The 27,073-nt window shown below is 46.0% G+C and overlaps 1 protein-coding gene across 1 annotated transcript in view; it reads right to left on the bottom strand.

Moving 5' to 3' along the window:
• Positions 1-27,073, bottom strand: part of ELL (elongation factor for RNA polymerase II) — a 50,206-nt gene that overhangs the window by 15,995 nt on the left and 7,138 nt on the right. Inside the window, exons 2-5 of the mRNA XM_064396071.1 lie at positions 10,382-10,429; positions 5,483-5,604; positions 4,036-4,199; positions 932-1,185 (exon numbers count right to left, since the gene is read on the bottom strand). Of these exons, the coding sequence (XP_064252141.1) occupies positions 932-1,185; positions 4,036-4,199; positions 5,483-5,604; positions 10,382-10,429 (588 nt within the window). The remainder of the gene's footprint in view (positions 1-931; positions 1,186-4,035; positions 4,200-5,482; positions 5,605-10,381; positions 10,430-27,073) is intronic.

The following is a 27,073-nucleotide window of genomic DNA, read 5'->3' as shown; positions in this document are numbered from 1 at the left end:
CTGGGCACAGCATCCACCAAAGCCACCAGCAGAAACAGACTTTTCTACTCTGAAACTCAGGGAGAGAATTGGAAAAAGTGCTGCAAAAAGCTGCTGGGAAATGAAGGGCTCTGGGATTAAAGTCTAAGGAAGGAACGAGTTGTGCCAGCTGTGACTCTGTTCTTAATACGAGCTGCCCTGTGCCCTTGGGCAAAGTGAACTCCTGTCTCACTCTTTGTGAAAAGCAGGAAAAAAGAACAAAAATAAGGGTTTTTTTCCAGAATCTATTCCAATCCAGAAGAAGGCAGCTGCAGCATTTAAGTAAATAGCCATGATGTGTTTAATAAAGCAATGAAGGTGTTTACTGCCAGGCCTAAAATGGCACCTTTAATGTGACTCAAGTGCTAGGAACTGATTCAGCTGGGAGACAGCTTTCACACTTGACACACAAATAATGTGCTTGGCAAGGAGCTGCATGATCTTCACACCTGACCACTGGCACTTCCAAGCAGGAAAGGCTCTGAGGAGTACAAAAAAAACCTGGGGACATCTTTTCCTTCATACACAAAACTTGTACCAATACAGAGCGTTGCTCCTTTACATCCGTGAGAATAAAACAGAGATTTAGAGGTTATAATCAAATAATTTATAGATCCTCTGTTAAGAGAATCCTCCCCATGACCAAGCAGAAGTGTCCCTCTAAAAGGGACTGATCTGGAGAGCCAAAACCCTCCAGCTTGGTTGCACCCCCAAAACCCGAGGCGTAGCCAGGGGAGGCTCCTGCTATCTCTGCACCAGCACTGGGAGCTGAGAGCTGTGTCCCCCACAGCCTCCAGAGTCACATTCAGCTGCAGCCTGGAGATAACATTCCACTGCCACGGGAGGGTGGGGGGTGCTGAGAAGACATTTTTTTTCCCTTTACCTAAATCGTTGCCTTCATCAGAGTACAAACCTGTTGCAGAAGGTTATCCAGCAAATCCTTGTCCTGCTGAGAAAGTCCATCCTTCTGCAATCTGAGAATAAGTTCAGGTTTCTTATAAGGCTTTAGTGCCAGTAAGTGCACAACCCTATCTTTGAAGGGTCTCTGGGAAATGGCACTATTGCCTCTCTTTATTGCACTGGCAAGGTTGACTGGCGTTGGGCGCTTCCTGGAGGGAACAGCATCGGAAGCTCCTGGTGCAGGTTTACGCACCTGAACCTTTTTGCCTAAAATGAGATGAGAATAGTGAAGTGCAGCAGTCACCTCGCGAAGGCCGGTGGGCTGTCACCACCAATCTGGAGCTCAGCACAGCCCTGGGAAGGGCCACGAGGTGACAGGGAAGGACAAACACCACCAGCACACCCCCTCGGTCCCGACGAGCATCCCGTGAGGTTCATGGTTCATGACAAGCTTGTAACAAGCAAACAGCAACACCAAGCTCTGGAAACCTGAGCATTATTGGCCACCAGCTCACATAAAGCTCCCTTTGTCTGCCAGCTTTTCATTTAGCCCAAGTGCACGTATCCCCCACGGTTAATCGAGCTGGTTTTTGCCCTCCCTACGAGAGGAAAATTCTGCATTATTATGTAGAAGAGTGGGAAATACGGAGTGGAAAGCCCAGAACTGGTCAACGAGCGGCTCCCCGCTGCTGAGCTCAGCAAAAACGCTCCTCCAGCAGATGTTTCTGCTTTTAGAACAATAGGAACTTTATGGGGCTGGGTCACCTCCCTTCCCCCTCCAAACAGGCCCCATGAATGGGGCTGACATGGGCCATCAGCCTATTCATGAGGCTGCTGATGGAATAACCCCTTCTCCTCTGCAGATAAGGGACAGCATCAAGCTGCCTCTGAGGTGCATCTCAGCTCCATCCCCACCGAGCTTCTTGGCTGCTGACAGCACGATCCAACACCTCATTTTTCCCATTCCTACTGAAAACCAGAAGCCTCACACCATTCTCTCAGCAGAGCCCAAATCAAGGCACAGGGACTGCTTCAAATACAGGAGCAGGTTCCTGCCACCAAAGGCAAACCAAGCAAAGCTGAAAACAAAACGTGTGGGTTCCAAGGTCTGGAAACCTGGAGATCCAATCAATAATCACTCGGGCTGGAGAAAGTGACCTTCACCAGGACAAACAACATCCAGCATTTACTGCAAGTGTTTGGGAGGTTTATTCCAGCAGGGCACTGCTCCATTGCTAGGAAGCAACGTTTGCAACTGAGTCATCTGAAGATACTGGGGATTGTCTGCACTGTTTGTTTTACTGAGCTGCACATTGCGTAACCCAGGCCCCATTTCCTGGCTTTTTATTATACACCACAGTGCTGGGAGAGGAAGCACGAGCCATCCTCAGCAGGGCTGAGGGGAGGTGAGAGGGGGAACAACAGCAATTCGCACGTTAAACATCCCACAATCCAGAGGGCAACTGGATTTTGTTTCCAGAAATGGGACAAGAGAAGATTCGTCAGCTTTCTAGAACTGCCTTAACTCCTGCCAGGTCATGAACAGTAAAAACATCACGTTGGGAGGTTTCCATTTAAAGGCTGGAGCCAAAATGTGCAGTGATAGGAAAAGAAAAAACCAAGTTAAGCCAGGACACAAAGGATTTTCAAATATTTATACACGTGCATGTCCACGGCTGCGTGCACACGTATTCAGTGTGGCTCCAAGCACACATCCCCTGCAGCTTTACCTGCAGCTAGCTATTTACATATCTACTTATTCAAGTGTCAGCTCACATCTGTAAGCTCTGCTGCTCTCCAATTTCAACATTTCCTATAAATTTTTCCACATCTGAGCTGCCTGGAAGGACTCCACAGGCACTCGAGTGCTGAGTGCGTGTTCTCCTGGAAATGTGAGAGGCAGCCCTGTCCCTCCAGCCAGGCTGCAGCAATCAGCTGATGCTGCTGGCACACCAGGACCTGCAGATCCCACACCACCACTGTCCTTCCAAGCCCTTCCTTCTTGGACCAGAGCTCTCCTCCTCAAACACTGACATCTTATCTAGGAGCAGTGTGAGCACAGGCTCTGCCCCTGCTGCTTTCACAGGCTCTGTCTCCATTGCAGGGCAGTAAAAGGGTTTTAGCCAGGAGTATTTTTAATTTTAAAAAGTTTTGCTCCATCTTTCCAGGAAGCAAATTGCTTTGAGAATCTTCTCCCTCAGAAGCTTTAACTTCAGGCACTTACTGTAATGTTCTCAAAGAGGAGCTAAACAAAATAATCTTCTGGCCTACGGGAAATCAATGCATTTCCTTCCTGATTACTATCTCCTTTCTCAGCTTTGAGCACTTGGCTGCTGTGACAATGAGTCTGGGTCAGTTCTACATTTTGCAACTCAATCCTTCTCATCACAGATCCTCTGAGAAGAGACTGGCTGCAGATCACATGGGCTGCAGGAGAAGCAGCTGCCTCAGGAAAAAAAAATAGTGAAACTGCATTCTGGTTTCTGTTTGTGCCCAAAGTTTGTGAGCTGAGCTTAAGCAGGGCCCTGAGCCCTGGCTCTCTGCAGCCTCCCTGTTATTTGCCATGGTTTTATCTCCTCTGCTAAGGCTTTCCTGCTGCTGTCACGGTGAGAAGGGCTGTGCCAGGCTGCTTCAGTGCCAGTGTTTATGAACAGAGGGCACTGCTGCCTGTGTCCTCCCTGCCAAGGTCCCGTGGGGCACAGCTGTGACACGGTGGTGGCAGTTTGAGCTGAGCTGGCCAGGAGCAGGGACACTGGGAGGGCTCAGCAGGGAGCATGTGACAGCCGTGACCTAAGGCCAGAGCCACTGCACATGGACAGCCCCCAGTGCTCCAGCCTGGGTGGCACCTTAAAACCACCCAGTGCCACCCCCTGCCACGGGCAGGGACACCTTTGGGCTGCTCCAACCTGATCCTGGACACTCCAGGGCAGCCACACTTCCCTTGGGGTGACGATGGAAGTGAAGACACCACAACACAAGAGCAGCCCCCTAAATCACCCACGAAGAACTACCAGAACCTTCCAGACTGCCACAATCAAGCCAACACCATCAGGATTTGCCTCCAGAGCCTGCCGAGCCCCACATGGAGTGCAGAGCCCAGGAGGAGTGGCTGCTTACCTACATATCTGCCCCCAGGTTTAATGACTATGGCGCTCCGGCTGCGGGTCTCCTCCTCGGCCTGGGCCATGCTCTGCCTCGCCTTCTGGTAGGAATCATCCGTAGCACACACGGTGATTTTATCCTGTATGCTTCCCAGGCAATCCAAATGGATGTTGCCATTGCTGCAAGAGAAATGCAGTGGAGAAGGTACTGCTGGCACTGCAAAGGGACAGCAGGCTGGCACGGGGGACACGGGGGGTTAGCTGAACAACAGGGGGGACACACGGGAGCTGAGAGGGAACCAGGTGCTTCCCAAATAAAACCACACCAAAACAGATCAGAAAGATTCTGAAAATGAAGAACGTGCATTAAGCTTTGTTAGGGGAAAGATGCTCCAGAAGAGAGGGTAAAAAAAAAAAAACACCAAAACAAAACAAACAAAAAACCCCCCAAAAACAAAACAAAAAAACCCCACCAAAAAAACCCAAACAAAACAAACAAACAAAAAAAAAAAAAAAACAAAAAACCAACCAAACCAAAAAAAAAAACCAAAAAACCCCCAAAAAACCAAAAAAACAAAACAAAATAAACAAAACAAATAAACAAACAAAAAAAAAAACAACACAAAAAAAACCAAAACAAAAAACCAAAACAAAAAAACAAAATAAACAAAACAAACAAACAAAACAAACAAACAAAACAAACAAACAAAACAAACAAAACAAACAAAACAAACAAAACAAACAAAACAAACAAACAAAACAAACAAAACAAACAAAACAAACAAAACAAATAAACAAAACAAACAAAACAAACAAAACAAACAAACAAAACAAATAAACAAAACAAACAAACAAAACAAACAAACAAAACAAACAAAACAAAACAAACAAAACAAACAAAACAAACAAAACAAACAAAACAAACAAAACAAACAAAACAAAAACAAACAAACAAAACAAACAAACAAAACAAACAAAACAAATAAACAAAACAAATAAACAAAACAAATAAACAAAACAAATAAACAAAACAAATAAACAAAACAAATAAACAAAACAAATAAACAAAACAAATAAACAAAACAAATAAACAAAACAAATAAACAAAACAAATAAACAAAACAAATAAACAAAACAAATAAACAAATAAACAAAACAAATAAACAAAACAAATAAACAAAACAAAAAAACCAAAACAAAATAAACAAAACAAAATAAACAAAACAAAATAAACAAAACAAAATAAACAAAACAAAATAAACAAAACAAAATAAACAAAACAAAATAAACAAAACAAAATAAACAAAACAAAATAAACCAAACAAAATAAACCAAAACAAAATAAACCAAAACAAAATAAACAAAACAAAATAAACAAAACAAAACAAAACAAACAAAACAAACAAAACAAAACAAACTAAACAAGCCCAAAAGCGCTGGGTTTTCCCCGGCTGCCCACTCACCTGGACACGTACTGCTGGATGCAGTCGAAGCTGCCCTGGGGGCTGTCCTTGCCGATGTTGGAGAGATAAAAGGTGAAGGTCCGCACTTCTGCCGGGCGGTCGGGCCTGGGGATGGCGATGTGCTGCTCGGGAGAGGAGGGCACACGGACAGCATTGGTCACTGGGCTCGGCCCAGCCTCAGCTGAGCCCGGCTCCCCTGCAGCACAGCACGCTGCTCCAGGCGTTGTGCAACAGGGAAAGCACCGGGCTGCTGCACTGAGGAATTCACTGCGTGCAGGGCAAGGAAAGGGTGGGCAAGAGCAGCTGAAGGTGGATGTGGCTGTGAGAGAACAGAGCTGAGAGCCCACAGCCACCTGGTTCTAGGAATCTGACCCAATCCCACTGATCCAGCCTCTAAACAGACTCGCTCCCACTGTTTGTATTCCATGGAAACACTCGAGGCTCGTTTCTTTACAATTACTGATCCAGCACTAAACATAGCACAAGCCAGGTCACTAGGTAGCATGCTCATTCTTTTTTAAGAAATTATAATTCCATAACAAGATTTCATGGCTCACAGTAGAGTGTGACGCTGCTGCTAAATTAAATATTTAATCAAGCATTAAGTGTGCTCCACAGACAACTCCACAGCCATCCTGCATTGTTTTTTTCACCCCCCCACAGCCATTCATTTTTCAAAAGGGAAAACTGTCTCCCCTCTGCATGCAGGATCCAACAATAAATGTCAGCATCTGAGCTCTACTATCACATCAATATTTGATAATTAAGATGGCTCCCAGAAGCTGAGACAGAAGGAACACCAGCCCCAGCCTATTTTAGGCCAGGCTTTACCACACGGGTTTATATTTACCCAGATTGCCACATCTACGCAGAAAATCCACACTCGCAGCAAGGCAGCCCGTGGCATCCACACATGACTGAGCTGGGACAGGAGGGGTTTTGGGTGGTTTCCCTCAGACCTCGGGCGTCTCCAGCAGCCTGGAAAGTCCAGGGATCTGTGTCCCTGTGCTAAACCACAGGATGTTCTCAGAGGCAGCAAGAGGCTCTTGAGCCGAGCCCGTGCACGGCGTTCCCTGCCCTCAGACAGAGCTCCCTTCTTCCAAAAGGAGCCAGAAACCCAGACCTGTGCCTTGCTTCATACAGGAGGACAAGTCATCCCCGGGATCCAGGTCTGAAAATACTGGGAGCAGATTTTTTGGGTGCTGCTGGACCCACCCTGAGCAGCCTCATTATCTCCCCTGCCAAACGTGTGCCACAGCCCTTGAGCCCTTTTAATCTTTCCTGGCATCCTCTGCCCCCACCCAGGCAGGGGGAAGAAAATTCCCTTCTGCTTTGCCAGAAGAGGCAGAAAGGCAGAGTTATGTAAGCAGCAGACTTGGGGGGGGATTTTGCAGCTGGAAATTTGGTAGGGATGGGAAGAAAGAGGAAAACTCAACAGGATTGAGCTGTGCTGCACCTGAGCCTGGAAAATAAAACCTGCAGGATGTCACCAAATCACAGCTCCACACACCAAAGAGCTTTCTTTGCTTTACCCACTGGAAAAAGCAGCTGCTCCAAAAGGCCCAGGTTTGGATTTTTGTAGGGTTTTTGCAGCGTTTCAGAGGCTGTAAAATGAGGCAGAGTCACTTTAGTACTGAAGTCTCTCATGTGCAAGCCGGCCGTTATCTAGGAATTATTTTTAGCTGAAAACAGAAGGTTTCTCAAGCCACCAAATCAGCATGGTGACTGCTTTGAGGGAGCCCTAATTTTGGTGCTGGGTACTGCACCAGTAACCAGAGACACTTAAAAATAGCTCAGTACAGATGTAACTTCTGTTTTCTTCTTTCAAGTAACATTCATCTGTGGACAGCTCGCCCTGAACTGAGATTTCACCTCCCTCCCTTAATACCAAAACTTCATCCCAAGAAGCAGGGGAAATGCTGTGTTTCCCAAGCACAAAGCAAAGATGTTTTGCTCCCACCAGTCATTCTAAAAATGCTGCACACACACGTGGGTCTGGCACCTGAAGGGTATTTTTCCCCACTCAGTTCAATTCTGCCCCTGCTTTCACCACCCCACAAGCACCTGCAGATTTCAGCCAGCCTAAGCTCTGATTCTGCATGTATTTTCACCAAAATAGAAGCATTTTCAGTAATTCTAGCACAGTTCTGCACACAATTTGTAATGCTGTGGTACTCCAGCTCTTAAATTCTAATTTACGTGCACACTGAAATGAGAAAAATGCTCAAAACTCCACCAAACTCATGAAACTACCCAAGAAAATCCATGAGGAAATACTGCCAGCCAGGTGCTGCTCCTAAGGAACTTCCACGGTCCCACTTTAGAGGAACACTGGTAAAAACAACCTGGTTATAACAACTGAAATTCTGATTATTACACAGAATAGAAGCCATTAACAAGAGCAGCATCCCTACAGAGAAACACATCTCAAAGCAAAATCCCCAAAGTTTTTATCAGCTGCTGTGAGGCTGGAGCCAGAGCAGGATCCAGCTTTTGTCCCCTGTCACTGGAGCAGCTGTTTTATTTTGGGCTACAACCACTGGCTTCCTCCTTTCTGCTGCCACCTTGCTGACCCTGGGTTTTATTCCAACACTTCCCTTCCCTGGTTAATTAGTGTCTCAAACATGGAAGTTTCTTTTTCTGTGTATTAGAAACTGAAAGCATTTTTGACAGCTTTTAGAGTAACACTGGAACAGGGCAAAACACATGGACACAGTAATTTAAAGGCTTCTGGAGAATTAAATTCAAGAAGCAGCACCTTGTTTAAATTCTTATTTGATGTCCTGCCTCCCTAAATCATCAAGTGAAGCTTTTCCCTCTTGAGAGGGGAATACTTGCACAGAAATTCCCACTATTAAAACCTCACTGCTTTAAATCACACTGACACTTGTGCTGTGCACAACCTTCCCACCCCAAAAAATTAATGGGATTCTCCAGAGCTGCCTTTTTTTTTATTTTGTAAACAAAAAGGAAGGCAGCAAATTGGGGAACTGAGGAAAAGTGGAAGAAATCATTTAAAAATAAGCAAGTAAAATGTTTTAATGTTTAAAAGTAAAATATATTTTAATGCCCTCCTCTGGATGAGAGAGCCTGGCAAATTCCTGGAATTCTCTCTTCAGCCCAACGGATGGAGGATCCCTCGAAAGCATCTGAGGCCTCAGCTCCTTAAAAAGCAGCAGAATCCTGACGTGCAGAGTCCTACCCTTAAAAGCAGATGGTTCCCAGCTGCCAGCTCCTTGTCATACCCAGGAAAAATAACAATAAAGGGACAAAGAGCTCTTTCTGTGTGCTCTCTTCAAAGCTCTACCTTTGGCCCTTCCTCGTCAGTGCCACTAATTAAGCACTGAGGAGGAGCAGGCAGAGGGCAGCTCTGGCTGCCACCTCCTCCCTGAGCCAGCCCAGCCCTCCTGGCTGCTCTCCTTCCCCAGGCAGTGACACTGCAGGGGCCAGGCAGCTCCTCACCCCTGGCACTTCAGGGCTCCAACAGAATTCAGTTTTGTGTTTTTAAATAAATTTTGTATTTTTAAATAAATTTTGTATTTTTAAATAATTGTATTTTTCTATTTCTAATTTCTAGAAGCAACTGTAGCACTTGAAAATATGTTAAATTAGCCCCAGAAATTAATACTTGTTGTTAATCCTTGTCCATATCAGATCCATGTGGAACCCACCACGAGCAAAGGCTCAGGGCAGAGGAGCATTTGAAGCTGTTTTCATCTCTTTTGCTGCATTTCCTTGAAGGAAAAACATTCAGAGGAGGCATTTCCAAAACTTAAACAGCTTTACAGGAAGAGTCAGGTGTAGATCCTGCTTCCAAAGGGAAAGGAAAGCACTCCCAGAGCTTTCAGCCTCTTTATTCCTTGAGCAAAGCTCATCAAGTAAAGACTCCTCAGCCACCCTTCAGCTCTCCTCCTCTCTTCTGACTGTGCCCAACCTCAGTGGCAGATTTTAATCTCAACTTTCATGCTGAGCTTTCAGGGAAGTTTAAGTCTAAACAAAGTAAAAAACCTGGAAATTGCTCCTTTCTTTATTTCCCAGGACAAGGAGTTTGTATTTTTCTTCTAAACTTACAATAACAATCATGTCTTTCCTGCTGTATTTTCTGTGGGCTGTTAGTGAGAATAATATCACAAAGTAGGATGTGGGCAAGGACAATGTGCTGGGTTTAATGTCCACTCAACCCAAGCCTTTTTAAAAGCTTTCATGTGCCAGTGCATAAAAAATAACCAGAAGTTACAGCTGAATTCAGATTCTTGAAAAAAGAAATTTAAAAAATTAAACTCCCCTTCTTTGTGCAGAAACTAAAGTTAAACACGGGCTTTTTTAGAAATAAAAGGTATCTAAATGACATTTTTCAAGTTCACTGAAGGGCTGCATTGCTTTACCAGAAACACCAGCACGTAAATCTCAACGTTGTCAGCACTGGCATGACAGAGTGCTCCAGGGGCTAAAAATATCCCAAGTTCTGTCATGGGAGCACAAGTTGGGGAAGGAAAACTCCTAAATCTAAAATAACTTCTGGTACTCCCAGAACTGCAGCGACACTAAACAAACCCCCAGGACACCCAGAGCAGCCTCCAAGCTCTGCTGCTGGAAGGAACTGGGACCCAAGAAGTCTTGCAGTGAGTTCAGCACGGTGTTTTCTTGGGATGCAGCATTCCGTGGATTTCTGCTTCCTTTCCTTTTCCCTGCTCTACCCAATTCATAAATCTGAATTTCCCATGGATTTAGCAAGGTTAGGAAATAAAAAGGAGGGAAAAGGTTTTAGAGAGAGAGACTCTGAGCAAACACCTTCCTGGAGCTGCATCTGAGCAACCACAGCATCACTCCTTGAGCTGGAGCAGCCCAAGTTCCTCACTCCCATTACATGGAAAAAAAACTTTCCAGGGACAAACTTACCCCTTGGCTTCCTTGAAACTGGATGACTGGTTTTGACGTCACAGCATCCTACAAAAACAAGTGGAAAAACAAAAATTACCTCAGAGAAATTCTAAACTCAGCCAAGTTCACCAAGCCACGCTCAAGCTTGATTTTTCACCTGGATTTTTTACTTTGCTTATTTATTTTTTTCCAAGGGGAAAGGTCAGGGAAGTGTGTATTTCAAGTAAGAAAGCAAAAAAATTCCTGAAGTAGTGATTTGTACCAGGAAAAAGGAAAAGCTAAGGTCACCCTGAGCTCAGGAGAGGAGCAGCTCCTGGTTCCTCCTGACCCCTCCACCACATTTTGGGCACAGAACAGCTCAGCTTTGGTGCTTATGTAAGTTTTGAGTTAAAAAATGGACACTTGAGGGGAAAATTTATTCCAGTTCTCTGCCTGAGAGGACGCAAAGAGAATTTTTTCCAGGAGAAAGCTGGCAATCCTTTGGAAAAGCAAACTGCAGCTCCGTTGCAAAATCCTGTTGTTACTTTGCCTGTTTCAACAATTGGCCTCTTCCTCCAGGCTCAGCTGCTTACATTTAAAAAATTGTATTCCTGTGACTCCAGAACTGCTCCATTTCAGCCTTTTTGCCTCGCTGTCATCTTGGAGATCCCAAAGACATTTCAATTCCAGGTCTCACCTGAGGTTTTAACCGAAGCAAAAAGAACCAGAGCCAACCCAAGGCAGGCTGAGTTTGGATTTCTCCAATTCCAGCACAATTGGGGCTGTAGAGGTTTTCCTTCCTAAATCACAAAGCATCCAAGACAGGAATTGTGCTCCTTGGGGCTCGTGGCACAGAAGAATTTATAAATAAGTTGAAAGCATCATTTATAAGTGAAAATATTGTCATGTGTATGGGAGACACATTTCCATGGGAAAACCACCAGGAATTTGGGAAAACGAGCCCAAACCACGAGTTGGATTGTGCTGTTTGTGTCACCCAATTTCCAGTGGATCAATTTCCAATAGATTAGAGAAATAGATATTTAAATTTTAGCAGCAAGGAGTTAAACAGCTTGGAATTCATGAAGTTAACCTCATAAAACTTTTCCAGCCCAGCAGTGAGGAATCTCAGGCACGACATCAACAAAAAAATGGATAAATTCACCAGCAAAATAAAAATCCTTTCAGCCCAGATAAACCCGAGCAAACTTGGATGGATAAACCCAGCCCAAGCCAGAGTCTGAGTCTCTGAAGAGCCCATCCAATGGGATTTCCCAGCTCTGCATCACACCCAGGATCATTACAGGACATTTATGATGCTGAGGAAAGCAGGAACACGCTGACAGCACTCCCTGAGTGCTGGATAAAGAATTTTATAGACCCAGAAGAACCTTTAGAAAAGCACCAATAAACAACATCTTGCTCTTGGTACAGAGATCACTGAATTCCTCGAGTGCCACGACACTGCATTCCTCAGCACTCTGTTCATGGACAGCCTGGCCAGCTTTTTGTTCCCCCTGTCCAGAAATTCACAGCAACATACTTGAGCAAACAAGCATTTGAAACACGATAAAAATCTGGATTTAAGGAAAAAAAAACCCAAACCAACTCATGTGGTTCTTGTACAGCAAATTACAGATTTGGGAAGTTCTGTCCTTTGGTCTGGGAAGTTGTTCAAGGGGAATAAAAAGGGGGTAAGGAGGATGGAAGTGGAAGAAGGAGGCAGGAGCAGAAGTCCTGATGCACAAATCAGACACGGTTTAATTACAGAACTTATAAATCCCACAACCTACAAATACACTGTGAAGTTAAGTGGGTAATATCAGCTTTATGCAAGTTCAATGGCAAAGCTGAGCTGCATTTCCCAAAATTCAGCGTTTCTGCTGTGCCTGTTTGGGATCCCTGTGGGGAACAGCAGTGCTGGAGCTCCCAGGCAGGCTCTGAGGAACACAGGGGACAGATGGGTCTGATGGACACTGCACATCCCAGGCCCCTTGGAGGCAGGGAAGGATTTTTGGCATCTCAGCAGCACATCCCTGAACCTCCCCTGATGTCCAGGTCCTGGGCTACAGCTCCTCCAGGATGCTCATGGACACCCTGAACTAATGAAGGATGTGACTCTAAGTACCTTTATTAGGTGAAATTAAATCCCTGCATGGACACCTTCATTCAGAATAAAAAGAACACATGAATGAGCTAAACCAAATTAAAACCACGTTTCCATTTCTATCTTCATTTGGATTCACTTCCTTGGATGTTTTTGGATGAACAACCCCGACTATCAAGAGTTCCTGCTGCCCTTTCCAAAATCCCTCTGGCATTTTCTGAAGAGTCACCTCAGAGTCACTCCATTCCTCTTCCCCAGTGATGCCATGACTGAATTTCCTGTGTTCCAGTTCCCAGAAATGCCATTCCACCCCTTCTGAGTGGGAACCAGGTCTTTGCCCCTGCCTTTCCAACCACAGCAAGTCACCTCCTCAGCCCAGGGTGCAGTGAATCCCTGGCAAATCAAGGATGCTGATCAAACCTCATCTTTGTGCTCAAACAAGAGGAAAACAAGGCAGATTTGTCCAAGCAAAGGGGCACAACCTCATCCCCTCGCAATGAATTCCAGCTTTATCCCTCCAGGACACCCTCTGGGGTTAAAAACAGCTGCTGGCAGCTGACTGAAGATAAAAACCTGAGGAAGAAAAGCACAGCTCAGGTACTTCCAGCAGGAAGAAAAGCACAGCTCAGGTACTTCCAGCAGGAAGAAAAGCACAGCTCAGGTACTTCCAGCAGGGTTTATGCTGCTGCCAGGTACCAGGTACTCATCCCTGCAGCTCAGCCATGAGGGTGGATGGAAGGAGCTCAATTCCTGAGATTTGTGGGATCAGGGAACACAATTCCTGGGATCTGTGGGGCCAGAGAACACACAGGAAGGAGCACAATTCCTGAGATCTGTGGGATCAGAGAACACAATTCCTGGGACCTGTGGGGAACCCCACAAGAGAATTTGCATTTTCCAGAGGCAGCAAAGCCCCTTTAGACACAGCCCAGATGCAGGAATTCCATCCCTGCCCATGCCATTGTTCCAGCTGAATGCTTCCTGAGCAGCTGGAAGGTTGGCAAAGCATTCCCCAAGCTCCAGAGGCTGCCAGGTCCCACAAGGAGCTGCTCAAACTTCCTCTGGAACAGCCAAGGAAGCAGGGCCCAGGCTGCAGCCCAAAGCTCTGCAGGAATAACTCCAAAGGAACATCTGAGATCTGCCCAAACTGGAATTCCCAGCTTCAGCCTCTCCACCTGACTGCAAGCAGACCCTCAGAAAGAGCCTGGGTACACCCCGGCATCTAGTCCATAAAATTTCATTGATTTCTCATCCAGAAAGAGAATTTCCTCACATCCATGCCCAGCTCCCTGCTTTCTCAGCTCCTGCTGCATTCCCTGGCAGTGATGGAGAAATGAAGCCCTCAAAGCTCTGCTCTGGGATGCCAACAGGAATAAAACCCCACAGACCCAAGAGGTTTTTGTCAGTCCTCCACATACCGTAAGATTATTTCAAAAGTCATGAGATTAAACCAGAAAAACCCCAAAACTCATCCCCAAAACTCCCACAGGATCTTTGGCTTTCATTATCACAGTATTACGCTCATCCTTTGGTTTCCCCAGGCTAGAGGGGAGCAAGAAACCCTAAAGGGAGGCTCTGAAAGCTCACAGAGGTGGTGGCAACACACAAACAGCTCCTCACACTTCAACATTCCAGGTATGGCACATGGAAGCTGAGGAAAGAACAGGAAGAACAAGAAAGTATCAATAAAATATGGAAGAATTGAATGTAAAATGAATTATTTTATCAGGGCTGATTGAAGCTGGCAAAGGGTTTTCAACACCTTTAGAGGAAAAGCTGGATGGGATCAGAAAGGACACTGGAAATACTCAGGTCAAGGAGCCAACTGGAAACCTCTCTGTTTCTTCAGGGAAATACATATAATTAAAGAAGACATCATTTTGGGAAGTTCTGTCATGTATTTACTGGAATTTATACTGCAGGCTGTGTTCTATGGAAAATATTTGCCTCAACTTAGTATTGATGTCTTTGTTGGATGTTCAGAGCCACCAATGCCCAGAGTGCAACTGAAAATTTACTCTTATTTGTGTTGGAACAAGGGGATTATATTCAGAATTTAAAGCTTCCTACAAACAGTTAAAATTAGTAGCAAGAATTCCAATAAATACGCAGAGAAACTCTCAAACCCTGCTAAGCAAGGCTGGCATCAATGGCACGTTTCCAACCACCCTGTGCAATTCCAGGTAAAACCAGTGCCCAGGTAAAGCTGCTGCACCTCAGGAGGCACTTACAAAAATGGGAACAACCAGAAATTGCTTAAAAAGCACAAATTTCTGACTCTGTAGTGCCCCAGACTCCAGGTTCCTCTTTAATTCTTTGGTTATGACTGGTTTATGTTTCTTTAGCCCACACAGCAAGGACCAAATATAGGCAAGGCTCCCTCCCCTGCTTCCTCTGGCACAACTGGGCCAAGGGAGGGATAAAAAAGCCCCAAACCCAGGAGGATCCTGAATTTAAGCACACCTGGATACCTGGCAAAGCTCCTGCAGAGCTCCCCAGGTTTCATTTTCCATCTGTGTTTTTGCTTTAAGCACCCCAAGAGCTTGCAAAGCAAAGCAGAGGCCAAAGGCAAAGCAGATCCACCCTGTCCCAGGAGCCAGCTCCGAGCCCCTGAGCTCATTAGCAGCAAGAAACACAAATCCCAGGGGGAGGAAGACCCTGGAACAGACCCACAGCCCCAGTGGGGCTGTGTGAGGTTTGCTGGCAGCCAATTAGCCCAGCTGGCCCACTGAGAGCCACTGAGGCTGCTCCCAGGCTATTCCACTATTCCAAGGCTTGTATTTACCTCCTCCCAGAAACTCAGCAGCCAAAAAAGCCTCCTGAATATTCCTTTTTTCATGTCCCATCTATTACTTGTGGAATTCAAACGCCGTCTCCCTGCAACACAATTTCCATCTGCAATTTGGGGCCTCTCAAGGATCCTGTTTGAAGTCGAGCACAGATGGGCTGGAGTTCTGCTGTGACTCGAAAATGACAGTTTTGCTATTCAAATCCAACATTCTCATGGAAAGAGCCTTGGAAATTCCATGGAAATCCAGCACTGGTTGAGGCTTTCCACTGGAGAGAGGTGCCAGCAGCCCAGGTGAGCCATGGGGATGCTGCTGGAGGATTCAGGATTTAGGATTCACCCACCTCCTTCCAGGGATGCTGAGGGGATCCTGCAAACCCCAGGGAGCAGAGCAGGGTGTGACAGGAGCTCCTCAGGCTGCAATCCCCAAATTACCCCACAGACACCTCTGCTCACTCCTCCTCTCCAAGATAATCCCATTTATCACCCTGATGATCCAGTGCTCTCACAGACCCCCCTCATTTTCCTCTCCCCAACATTTAAAAGAGTTTATTTGGGGCACAATTGAACACTCCAGCTTTTAACACAAATAATTATTTAAAATGTGCTTTTGATGAAGGTTTAAGGGCTGGACTCTCACCAATTACTCTAAACTGTAGTTTGTATTTATTATTTATCATTTGCCTAATAGGCATTAATGGCCACATTATCACCATAACATTAAAGCACCTACAAATCCTGCCCAGAAGTACAAGCAGCAATAAAATGCTCAAAAGCTTTTATGTCAGCCAAAATGCTAGGCTGTATGTTTGAAAGTTTTTAATTGCTAAACTGCAAAAGGCACACTGGCTTCTTTGGTTCTAATTGCATCATTGAAAGTGGGCTGTTACAGCACAAATGTTGCTTCCTCAGTAGTTTAATTTTCCAGGGTTAAAAATCGAGTGTGTTTCTATAAGATCGAAAACAAAGGAGTTTAAAGTGTCAGCTCAAAAAAACCCTCAACTTGATTTGCTGAAATTTATAGTTATGTTAAAGAATTTTACCATTCCCAGCTCCTCAAACTTACAGAATTTCATTCACGATTTCCAGCTCCAAAGTTACAGAATTTCACCATTCCCAGCTCCAAAGTTACAGAATTTCACCATTCCCAGCTCCAAAGTTGGAGTTTCACCATTCCCACTCCAAAGTTACAGAGTTTCACCATTCCCAGCTCCTCAGAGTTACAGAATTTCACCATTCCAATAAAATTACCAATTTTAGCAGGAAGCACCAGCAGCAGGCTTTGACACCAGCACACACTGAGCATCTCAGCTATGGTCCCGCTTGAAATGCGGCAAAACTCCACCTTTGTGGAAAGTTTAGAGAGCAAGACACATGATCAAGTTAAAAACCAAACTGTAGCCTAATGGAAATGCTTTGTGCTGCCCTGTCCAGCAGAAAGCCAGGCCCTAAATGGACAATAGCCTGTATCAGCAAAGCAGAGAGCAATTAAACTCCACTGTCATCAAGATGTCACCCCACAGGCACGAGAGCTGAGCCAGCCGTGCAGCCGGTCCCTCTCGCATGCCTGGAGCTTCTGATCTCAGCTAATCCGGGTTCAAAAGCTCCTCCTGAACGAAATGCAGGGCATTTGTTGGGTCCCTGCTGCAGAACTCAGCTGGGGCTCCAGCTGAGCCGGGCTGGGCAGGGGTGAGGCACCCCCAGAGCTGCTCCAGGCAGGAATCAGGGCAAGGAGATGGAATCAGGGTCCAGGAACCCCACGGCTCCCCAAATATCCATCCCAAAATCTCAGGGCAAGGGATGGAGGTGGAGGCTCTCCAGCCTCGGCGATGGGCTGCAGCACATGGTGATTTTTGCCAGATTCCCACTGTTTTTTTCATGGAATAACAATGATTTGTGTTGGCAGGGACCTTAAACCCCATCCAGATCCACCCCCAGCCATGGGCAGAGACACTGCCACTATCCCAGGTTGCTCAAGCCCAGCAAAACTTTTCTTGTTTCAATTTGGTAACTCCAAGTAAAACTTTCCAGCACTTCAAAGGAATCTTCTGCTTCCTAGCACATCACTAAGTGATGATTTTTCTGTATTTGCAAGGAAAAAAAAGCTTTAAACTCCCGAAGAACAGACAGCTCTGACACAGTCTGATCCTCTGGTCATCCTTGGGAAAGGTGGGTTTGGGAAGGGAGCTCCAGCTCCCCACACACCCCAAAACACCCTGGGACAAACCTGGGGCTCTGCTCCTGACCATCAGGATGCTTGGCCAGCACAAGGTGCAGTAGTTTTCCACCAGGAAGGAAAGCTGGGCACAGAGGCAATTTAGGCAATGCTTTCAGGAAGAAAATTAAAAGGAGGTTCGAATCCTTGGAGAAATAATTAAAGTATTGTGAATTGGTGTGGAGTTTGCTCAGCCCGCTGTGGAGCAGAGCCTGGCCCTGGCAAACAGAGCAGCCCCATCCACGGGGCTGAGCCTTCCCCAGAGCAGGAAGCACCAAATTCTTCCTGCAATCCCTGCTCCCAAAGTTCTAAGGCACTGCAGACACAAAAACTGAGGAACTCTTTCATGAGCACAGTTTTGGACAGGGATTTGCTCTGCAATAAATACAAACACACAGAGAAGTGGCTGCAGGGAGAAAATGCTGCCTCCAAAGGGAATTCCAGCTTGTTTGTGCAGAGCAGGCACCTGCAGAGGACACTGAAGAGTTAAATCCACCTGGCTGCAGGGAAAGGCTCCCCTGCCAGGGCGTGGGGAGATACACTGCAAGAGGACAAGAAGACAGGTTCATTTCAAGAGCTACAACATTTTTATTCCCTTTGGAATGGCCAGTCAGCCACTGGAGTCATTGCTGCTTCCTGGACACCCAACTGCACTGCTGGATGGGGCTCTGTCTGCCTGGAGATGGAAAGCAGAGGAAAACCACCCCAAAACCAGAGGGGACCCCAAACCCAGCCCCAAAACCAAGAGGGCTTCAAGCCCAGCCCCAAAAACAAGAGGGCTTCAAGCCCAGCCCCAGAAACAAGAGGGCTTCAAGCCCAGCCCCAAAAACAGAGTGGTCAGGGGAAGGTGGGTGGCAAGAAAGAGGAAAAGATCCAAGAGGGTTTGGGGCTCCCCAAGAACTCAGCCACGACCCCAGAGCAGAGGCAGGAGCTGGCCTCCTGTGGGAATCCAGCTTGGGAGACTCCGGGCACGTTTCCCAACGGGACAGTTCTCCTTTTTTTAACTTCGTGTTTTCCCTCTTTGCTTCTGCACTGAGTTAAGGCAGAGCTGCTCATTAAGGAGAGCAATAATCATAAAGTCTCATCAGCAGGCTGCCACAAGGGCTGTAAGGATGATTATCTGCAGTTTAATCATGACAAACTCCCACCAATCCCACTGTTAACAAGACGGGGCTGCTCAGGGAGGCTTTGTCAGAGGACAGGAGCCAACTCCCACCACTTCCAAAGGCTCAGGGAGGGAAGGTTTTTGGAAGGAAAAAAGCTCCTTTGCATCCCTGGGCAGCTTCCAGTGTTTAGAACTGATGAAAGCAGGCAAAATCAATTAAAAATGTCTATAATGAAGGAATGACTAAGCCACAGAACACAGCGCCCATTTTTTAGTGCAATAACCCAGGAGTTTCCTTCCTGCAAGTAAAAAATCCTCCCAGTTTTGATACAATTACTGCATCTCCGTGAAAAGGAAGTTTCATTTGTGTGAGTGGATTTCTGCATCCGGTACTCCCTGCAGAAGGGTGTTCAGCCCCTCCCTGACACTGAGAACCAGCAGCCCTCCTTAATGAAATTAAGCTATTTTAATTTCATTACCCAGTGCTGCATTCTTGAGTCAAGACTGTCCATTCAAACACCTTCACCTTTATTTCATCTTGTCCTATTCTCCTCGAGACAGAGGTTCAAGGATCCCTTTCCCTTTTCCACAAGCACACCAGAAATCAGCAGAATTCTGCACTAACTCTTCTTTTTATCACCCTTTTTCCTGAAGGGATTTTTCTCCTCTAACTCTGACTGAAAGCAATAAAAGGTAAAAGTGGGAAAGCATAAAACAAGTTGCAACAACATTTCCCAAAGCTCTCCTCCAAAGATAATGCTGTGCTGGCAAATTCATTGCAAAAAAAAAAAAAAAAAATCAAGTACAAACCTAGAAATAAGTCCCATTGTTTTATGACTTGCAACTAATTTGAGGAAGAGTTAAATGAACAAATCCCAATGCTCATCCCTTATTAAAAGTAGCAAATCTAGAGTAGGTTGCTTACACAGGAAAGGAGGAGTGGCTGAAGTAAAATTAATTTGAATTTAAGTCTGCTCACATGGCCTGAGTCTGCCCCTCTCTTGCAGGGCTGCACTGCCTGGCTTTGAGCAGTTACAGTAAATTAAAGACAGGGGAGAAAAAAGGAAGGTAAATATTGGTATTTCTAAAGTGCAGGCAAAGCAAAGCAAACCCTTACATTTGTTTTTCTAACACATGGATTTGCTTTGAAGCACTGTTTTCAACAAAAAACAGTATTGCAGAATGAAGTTTCCTGTTCTGCCTCCCTACACTGGAAGTACTAATAATATTAAATATGATATTAAATAAGATATTAAACATGATATTGGATATTCCTCTCAGAGAAGTCCAGCAGTGTCTGCACACATCTGCATTGCAAGGCAACTCAGAGCCCTCATTTTGGCAAGAATCCACTGAGACATCCGTGCCCAACATTCCCTGGGTAATCAGCTCTTGCATGCAACACTGCTTGTTTTTGCAGCAGCGTTTTACTGGAGTTATCAGATGATCCTGTTAAATTGGGAAAGGACAGAGGGGAAGAAAACAACACCACAACAACAGAACTGGCAGAAGGAAACGGAATCATCCAAAATTCCCAACTCTGCTAAAGGTGACCAGCAGTGCTGGTTTTCCCTGGAGGATTCACTTGTTACGAGCCAAGAACTCAGGAGGTTTGGATGTTCTCAGATTAATACTTTAAGAGTCATTCCTGTCAAACAAGACACCTTGAGTGAAGCCTTCTGAGCTGTCTCTGGCACAAGAGGGAAGTTTGCTGATTTTGAGGTGCTGGAGTTGTGGCTGCCTCTGCAACAACCCCAAAACCTTGTGGAAATGACAAGAAAAACAAATTTCCATCCCACAAATCACTTGGCTCGCTGCTGTCCCTCTTGGAGTGGCACTTTTCCCTGATTTTAGCCTTTCTGAAGCAATGCAGCAATACAGTTTTGGGGCTCAGAGGGTAAAATAATTAAAAGCTTTTCCAGAACCAGCTGCATCGAATGTATCTACTACAAGTATTTTGCTTTCTGCACTGTACAAAACGCCCAACTGCCAGAAGAAAATGTTTCCCAAATTAATACAGAAAAGTGTGTCACGATAGCACATCTAAACTCCCCCTCATCCCCACCATGGATAAATAAAGCTTCCAGAACTGATTAAGACACCCAAGCTCCTCCTGAGGGCCACACGAGAGATGGGAGTGACTGCAGAGGCACACTGAGGCTGGGATTGGCTCCACTGGCCCCTCCAGAAGCTTTCCTCAAATAAAGCATTTCAGCCCAGGTTCCAACTGCCCCACCTGTCAAACACAGGCGATGTTTCCCAGATGGAAGGCAAGAGCTGGATCAAACTGGTACCTGCAAACCAGGGATCCTGAAACCCTAGGAAAACTACAGAATCACTGATTCCCTGAGCTGGAAGGGATTCCTCACAAGGAATACCAAGGGCCAGCTCTGGCCCTGCACAGACACCCCAACAATCCCACCCTGGGCCTGCATGGGATCCTTGCAAACAACCACAGAGCAGCAGGAGACACACGGAGGAAGAAAATTAAAGTGTATTAAGAACAGCTTAATAAACAACTTGGAAACAACTTTTCAGAGACAACAGCTCGGGCACAATTTTAAAACCACAACCTTTAAGTTAGACTGAAAAGTAAGGATTCATTTAAATCCCATTTATGCTGGAACGCCCAAGGATTCCAGCACTGGCTGGCTCCAAGTCTGCCTGAGAGAAAGAAAAAAGGAGACTCTTGAATTACACCAGGTGGATTCCACTGAACACTGAGGCACCTCAGCTCACACTTCAAGTACCATTCCAAGAATAGTTTTATAAAAACACTGAATGGGTCCAGTCAGCTACAACTCAGTTAAAAATAAATCTCTTAAATGCCTTCCAATATAGCTGCATTGCTGTGTTCTTCAGCAACCTGTGGGTTTCCAATTACTATTATTATTGTTTTTAAGCTGTTTTTATTTAACCCATCAGGTTACAAAGCCACACAGGCACAAAGAGCTGGCTAAGTACAGCTCCAAAATTACCAGCAAATGTACACTTGAGAGAGAGCTGGTGGAAAAGTCTGTCAGTTTGGCATTTCCAGCATTGTAGGTAACAAAAGCAGGTAATTCACCTTTTCAGCCCCAATCGAGGTAACACGGCTGTTACAGCAAATGTTATTTGGAGCAGTTTTACTGTGTCAGGCTGCTCAGGCAGAGCGAGCTGAGACACTTCATAGGTGAAAATTAAAGCAAGAGATTAAACACAGCAACACTGGGTTACAACTTATAAAACAGGAACAGTGAAATATCAGAAGCTGACGGTTGTTTCTGCCCTAGTTTTCACTGGAGAACAGTCAAAGAGCCCAAAAGGCTGAGGCGAGGCTGAAGGTGCTGAAATTCCAGTAGTGCTGGGGAACAGGATTAGAGGAAAAGCCGTCAGACATTCAAAGGACTGAGGGAGTGCCACGCAGAACAGGGAGGTTCAGGAGCTTGGGATCAGTGGCAAGTGACATCCTGGGGAGCAGCAGGGACAGCAGGGCTTCGGCCAGCTGGGGGTGAAGTCAGAGGTGTCGCAGGACCTCCTCAATGGGGCAGCAGGAGGCCAAGGTGGGGAGGAGAGAAAACCTCGAACACAGGAAAGAATCATTTTCAAAAAACATCGTGCCTGGATTTTCAGGAGGTATTTTCGTTGCTTTTCTTCTGAGAACACAAATGTGCTGTCAAACACCTGGGCTCATTTGAATAACAAGAGGAAAAATTAAACCCCTTTATGCAAGAGAACTGCAAGTACCCAGGAGAGATGCAGGGAGGGGGGCTGGTGTGAGCAAAGCCAGGTGATCCCATCCCAGTGAGCTGTTCACATGTCTCCCTCTATTCTGCAGCTCCAAATTTATTTCCACCAGGCAGCTCCACGCTGGTTTTAAGCCTCATTAAGGAGCAGTATGTTGCTGGGCTGACATGTCAGATTTTTAAATGACCTTTGTACCGACAACAGCGTTACCAAGCTGCTAGGAACAGGGGGACAAAAAAAAAAAAAAATAAAAGCCAAACAAGTGGTTTTCCATGATTAGGAGAGGTACGTGGTGGCTGTTTGCATTTATCTGAGTTCCAAAAAAACTCCCACCTGTCAGTAAAGCCAGCCATAAAAAAAAAAAAAGCAATTCTCTCTGAAGGGCAACTGTGACGGCATCAGCACTGCTGGCCATTCTTAACGTGGGACTTATCACACAAGGTAAACAGGAGTGACTATCAGTTAATGAACAACACAACCCCGAGGCTGAATTTTAAAGAGCGTTTTCTCCACTGCAATCTTTTAATGAAAATACAGCAGTTCAAACCCACCGAATTTGCTTACGAAAGTCTAATTTATTTTAGGACATATGAAGACACCAGGGCTGATTCACTTGCCTATGTGCTCATAAGGTGGCTTAAATGAGCTGCTGAAACATCAGAACGATCCTTATCTTCCACAGGGCTTTACTCCTTTTCTTGCAAGGGAAAAATATAGAAAGACAATTGAGAGATCAGATTGACGAACCCGTTCAACCATCCCGGAACAAATCTCGCCTCACACTGCTGAGCCCAGGAAAACAAGCCTGGACCAGTTCTGTTTTCCTTGTGCCCAGCTATATCCTATTGACACTCGGAGGGAAGGGTAATTACTAGTCTGAGAAAGTTCTGCTGAAGATGATCTTCAGATGTTCCTCACACAGTCACAGACAGTGCTGCTGGAAGAGGCTGTGATAAACCAGTCAGAGCCTGGATCCTGAAGGATCCCAGAGAAATCCCACCAGCAGCACCCCAGGAGCCAGAGCAACCTCAACATCTAAAGCAAGATGCTCACACTCAGATTCTTTTGGCCTCCAGGCAAACAGAGGTGCTCCGATGCCAACCAGGACAGAGGGAATACAACCTGACAGACACCTGGAATTCAGCAGGGCTGTCACCCAAACCTCCTGCCATCTCCACAGGGGAGACAGCAATAAAGCACTCAAATAGTCCAGATTTTCTCCTATCACTGAGGGAAGCTGCCCAAGAAAAATCCAGCTGAACATGCTGAGCAAGAGAACCTCTCTAGATTCCCTATGATAGAGCCTTGTGTTACATACCCTCTGCTAAGAGCCTCCTCCAGCTTCCAGGGATGCTTTCTCCAGGAGAAAAGTGAAGGCAGTTGCCTGAAGAAGTTAAATTAGGTGCTGCCTTCACTTCAGCAAGAAGCACAGAACCTGCACTGTTTCAGCTACCTCTGTATTTGCACTGCCAGGCTGGTCAGTAACAAACCTGGTCCAAAAATAAAGCGACAAACAGTGAAAGAAAGAACACACTCTTCTCAACTGGCAAAAATCTACCTAAAAAATAAGTTAGATGTTTCTTTGCTCTCCGCAAGGACACCTGAGAAAGTTCAGGTTACAACGAATTCCAAAAATAAACATGAAAAATTTTCAGATAAGAAGAGGAAAAACATACCAGGGCTGCTGACCAAACAGGGAGCGACCACAGTGCCACGAAAAGACTCCCCAGGTCTGAGCCCAAAAAGCCGCAGAGAATTCAGACATTCAGACAGAGAATCTCTCTTGCCTGACACAGGCAGCTCAGCCAATTCACACATGCAAAAGAAGTGGTGTGGCCACTGAGCCGGCACTTAATTGTCTGACCAGAATTTTTGGTCTAAATTTAACAATCCAGGCAAGTCATAGTCAGCTGGAACGTTTTGCTCTCTTAGCCCATCTGAGTTAGGGTAAATGTGTTTCTTCCTGCTGTCAGCGTCAGTAAATTTAGTCTTAATGACAAGTAAAAGGTCTGTAGATGCAGTTAAATGGCTTTAATTGTAAGAGAGCTCAAACTTGCAGCCTGATGCAGGCAGCACCCACATTAGGTACAGCTCCAAATGGTTGCAGGAAGGTTGTGGAAACATGCCTGGAACTATAACATCAAACCTTCCAGGTAATAAATCTATTTCTGCTCCCCCTTCAAGTTAAGAAACCCCAAAGTGCTCTAGATTTTAATGCATTAAGAACAAAGTCCGTAATTCATGAGCAGAAAAATGTTTGCTGTTGGTTTTAATCACCACCACGTTCCACGTCAACCCCAGCGCCTGCTCCAAAGAGACCCAAGATATCCCATTTACGTCCCTAAAGGTTAAATATGTTTTACTTTACCCATTACTGCCTCCCTCTTCCCATTTCCACATTTGCAAAGATTAAACACGAAGCCGCTTCCTGAGCAGAGCTGGGTGTTTGGGGACTCTCCACCAGCCCCAAGACTCCAGGCTGGGAGAACTGGTTTGTGACAACGCCTGGCTGCATCATTCTCCTCTAGAAAACCACACTATTTCTGGAATAAAAGCAAGGATTGGGAGCTGTGACATGTGTCAGGAACACGGGAGCTTTTAGGTGCTTAGCCACCTCAGTGGCATTAGGGAATGAAGACCTCAAGGAGGCAGGAGGCATTTGGGATTTGCAGCAGGAAAAGCAGCAGCAGCTTCCCACAAAACACTCAGATAACCAAAGGTTCTTTTCAGCGTTGATTAAATGAGAGAAGGAAGCAGAGCCTGTGGCCAGGACCACCAGGCTCCCATGAAAACACAGCTGCCCTGCAAGGACACGGGGTGGGAACAGCGAGCAAGGTCACAGCCACGGGTGTCACTGAAAGCACTTTTCAAAAGAAATTGGTCACAGAGCTCCTACGCACTTCTTAAGGGACTATTTATGGGAGCAGAAGTTGTTCTTAATTCTGCGAGAAGCAGAAGCAGAGGTCAGGATTGGGGCTCCGGCAGCTCTGAGGGCTGAACATCCCTGGCAGGGGGAACAGGTGCTGCCAGGCTTTTCAAAAATCTATTTTAATGCCACAGGAACTGTCGTTTCAGAGCAAAGTCCTGCTCAGCACTGGCTGCAGTCAGCAGGATCTGCCTCAGACGCTGCTGAAGGAAATGAAGACACCCTGTGACAGAGGCTCCGACCTTCCCAGCTCCGTCATTTTACAGCAGTTTCACTCTGAATCACGAATTTCCGCCTCCGTTTGGGGCCGGCTGCTGGAGCCCCACAAAAGTCGGGGAGTTAATGAGCTGCTGTCACCTAATCAGGGCGTCCCTCTGGCAAGTGGCAGACGCACAGGGAGCACTTCAAAGGGCCTGCAACTCTCCCTGGGAGCGAGGGCTGCTCCCTCGCCAGCATCCTGCTGCAAGGTGAGCCCAGCCAGAGCCGGCTCCCCGGCCTTATATGGCTTCCAAGGCAAAATTTCCGCTTGCCCAAGCTCGGGCAGGGTGGAAAAATTTGCTTCCTTGCTACTCCGCCCATGCCGGGCTCCAAAAAGCATCCACCGAATCCTGGATGGGGAAGGAACGGAAGAATTGACTCTGCTCAGCTCCCTGGAAGAGGTGAAGGCACGGCTCTGGCAGCACCCTGGCTCACCTCAAACACCGGGGGAGCAGAGGGAGCCCGACGTGCAGGGAGAAGCTGGAACACTGCTTGTATTCTCTGCATTCCCTGCGAAAAATTCTGATTTTTCTTGCTATTCAGCTGCACTTAAGCCTTTCACATTTGATGGCAGCAAGCTTTACAGGTTAACAAGGAGTTGGGAACATGATTTCCTTTCACTGACTTTGCCATAATACACTTTATTATATACCAGGAGCACAGAAAACAGCCTTGGCTCAGGGCTCCACAGTTTTCTGCACAAGTCAGTATTGTTACGAACAATTCTGAAGCCAATTCTACCTCCTGGTCACAGTGAGGTCCGTGTTATCCAGGTTTGGTGTCATTATCAACTTCTCTGAGCATCACAAACTGACCACCCCTCCTATTCACTAAACAAACACAGCCACATCCATCATCCTCAATATCCACAAGTGCTCGCAAAAAACAAAGCCCAGTGCACGCAGGCAATTAAAAAGCTGCTTAATTTTCAATAAATGCTCTCCTTCCGTGGATTATAAAGTTGTTTTTTACCAAAAAAGTCTGCACAGTGACTTTCTTCCCAGCCTTGCTGGTCTGTATCAAGATCATCCCTTTTTTCACAGCACATTTCTCTCAGGGCAAGAAGCAGGCAGAGATCGATCTGCAGCCATCAGTGGCTTGCCCTGGCTCTCACCTGCTGGCCACCAAATGGCAGAACCCAGCTCATCCACACACAGATTTTCTCAAAAGACAGAAAAATGGTGGCAAAGGAGCTTATAAAACCAAGTTGTACCCATTCCCTTGCTCCCTTCTTTTTTGGGGACTGGGAAAGGCAGAAACACAGCCCGTTTGATTTTCTCATAGAAACCAGGAGCCAAAACCAACTGAAATCAGCGCCGGAGCTGGAAAGGTACAACAAAACTCACACAAACATAAAGTCTAGACACTGAAATGTGGAAATATGATTCAAATAACCACAACTGGCACATAACACACTGATTGCAGCCCATCGCAGAATGGGCCTCAGTGGGGAGGAATAGAGAAGGAAGATTAAATTAGTTCTTCCACCTCAGCTCTAGAAAATATGGATCCTGTGGGCACAGTGATATGGATTGAGCCGGAGTTCCTTCCGTCCTGCTGGGATTTTTGTTAGGATTTTAAGTAACACACGTCTGCTCTTGCTAAG

This window comes from Passer domesticus, chromosome 21, assembly GCF_036417665.1.
Source record: "Passer domesticus isolate bPasDom1 chromosome 21, bPasDom1.hap1, whole genome shotgun sequence".
In the NCBI taxonomy this organism is placed as follows: Eukaryota; Metazoa; Chordata; class Aves; order Passeriformes; family Passeridae; genus Passer; species Passer domesticus.
This window is presented reverse-complemented; position numbering and strand designations above follow the sequence as displayed.